This window comes from Lucilia cuprina, chromosome 5, assembly GCF_022045245.1.
Source record: "Lucilia cuprina isolate Lc7/37 chromosome 5, ASM2204524v1, whole genome shotgun sequence".
Lineage (NCBI taxonomy): Eukaryota > Metazoa > Arthropoda > Insecta > Diptera > Calliphoridae > Lucilia > Lucilia cuprina.
This window is the reverse complement of record NC_060953.1, coordinates 52571156-52572410: the sequence shown is the minus strand read 5'-3', so window position 1 is coordinate 52572410 and position 1255 is coordinate 52571156. Positions and strand designations below refer to the sequence as shown.

The 1255-nt window shown below is 36.3% G+C and overlaps 1 protein-coding gene across 1 annotated transcript in view; it reads left to right on the top strand.

Moving 5' to 3' along the window:
- Positions 1-1232, top strand: part of LOC111685254 — a 15429-nt gene extending 14197 nt beyond the window's left edge. Inside the window, exon 3 of the mRNA XM_046952539.1 lies at positions 430-1232. Within this exon, the coding sequence (XP_046808495.1) occupies positions 430-740 (311 nt within the window). The 3' untranslated portion in view covers positions 741-1232. The remainder of the gene's footprint in view (positions 1-429) is intronic.
- Positions 1233-1255: the final 23 nt, after the last annotated feature.

Sequence of the window (1255 nt, the reverse complement as noted above, 5' to 3'; positions counted from 1 at the left end):
CATAGACCAGACCATAGACCAGACCATAGACCAGACCATAGACCAGACCATAGACCAGACCATACCCAGACTTTTACTTTTTATTACCATTGAAAATTTTTGACTCATCCTACAATAGCAGTCAATTATCGTACACGTTACATTTAGTTAATAATCTGACAACAAACTGAATCAATAACCTCCCAAGGGGTTAAATGAACTATTTGTTTTGATAATGTGTTCTATTATTTCTTCATTATTTCTGGAAAGCAATTGGAGTGGCAAATATCTAATGATTATATTCCTTCCTACTTACTATTCCTTTATTAACGGTAATGGTCTTAAGATTACAAACATACATACATACATACATACATTCATACTTACACATATACATATTAGAAGTATCTATTTTATTATTTTCCTTCTACATCCTCTTCTACTCTACAGGTGATCTAATGGACATATTGGCACTCATCAATTCAAGCATTAATTTTATACTCTATTGTTCGATGAGCCGACAATTTCGTACAACGTTTACACTATTATTTCGTCCTAAATTTTTGGATAAATGGCTGCCGGTCGCCCAAGACGATGAGACAATGGCTGGTGGTGCGGCTGGACGTGCGGGTGGTAATAGTCAACGTCAAGGCGGTAGTGGTTTTGGGGGACGTACGAATGGTATACAACGTGATATGATTAGTAAAAGTGTTATGGGCGAGCAGAACTTTAACACTACTACACAAGTAACGAATGTGTAGCAAAAACAACAGCAGTATAAACAACAACCTTTACCACCACCATTTGCAGCCGTAACAAGAATTTCAGAAGATGAAGAGGCGGAAGAGGGAGCTCAAAAGGAATTAAATGCTGAAAAGAAACATACGGGTAATAAACAGTTGGCTAAAGACGAAAACGAAGAAGTTAAGGGAGCAACTACTGCTGTAGAAGGTATTTGTCATTTAGATATTAAGCTTAAACATAAGAACAGCGATTTTAAAACAGAGTGTCAAACACATTATAAAGATAATTACAGTACTGATAATAATTGCAACAATGAAAAACATGAATACTCTGAAGCTAAAATAGCTGCTACTTGTAGCCAAGTATTAGCAAGTACAGCTAAAAGTAGACAGAGTATTAATAATAATAACAATAACAGGAAATGAGTAGTATGTTTATAGCGGATCCAGCGCAAGTCGATAAGGCAGTGCATATGTGTATAGCGGTTCTAGCGCAAGACGATAAGGCAGTGTATATATGTAGCGGTTCTAGC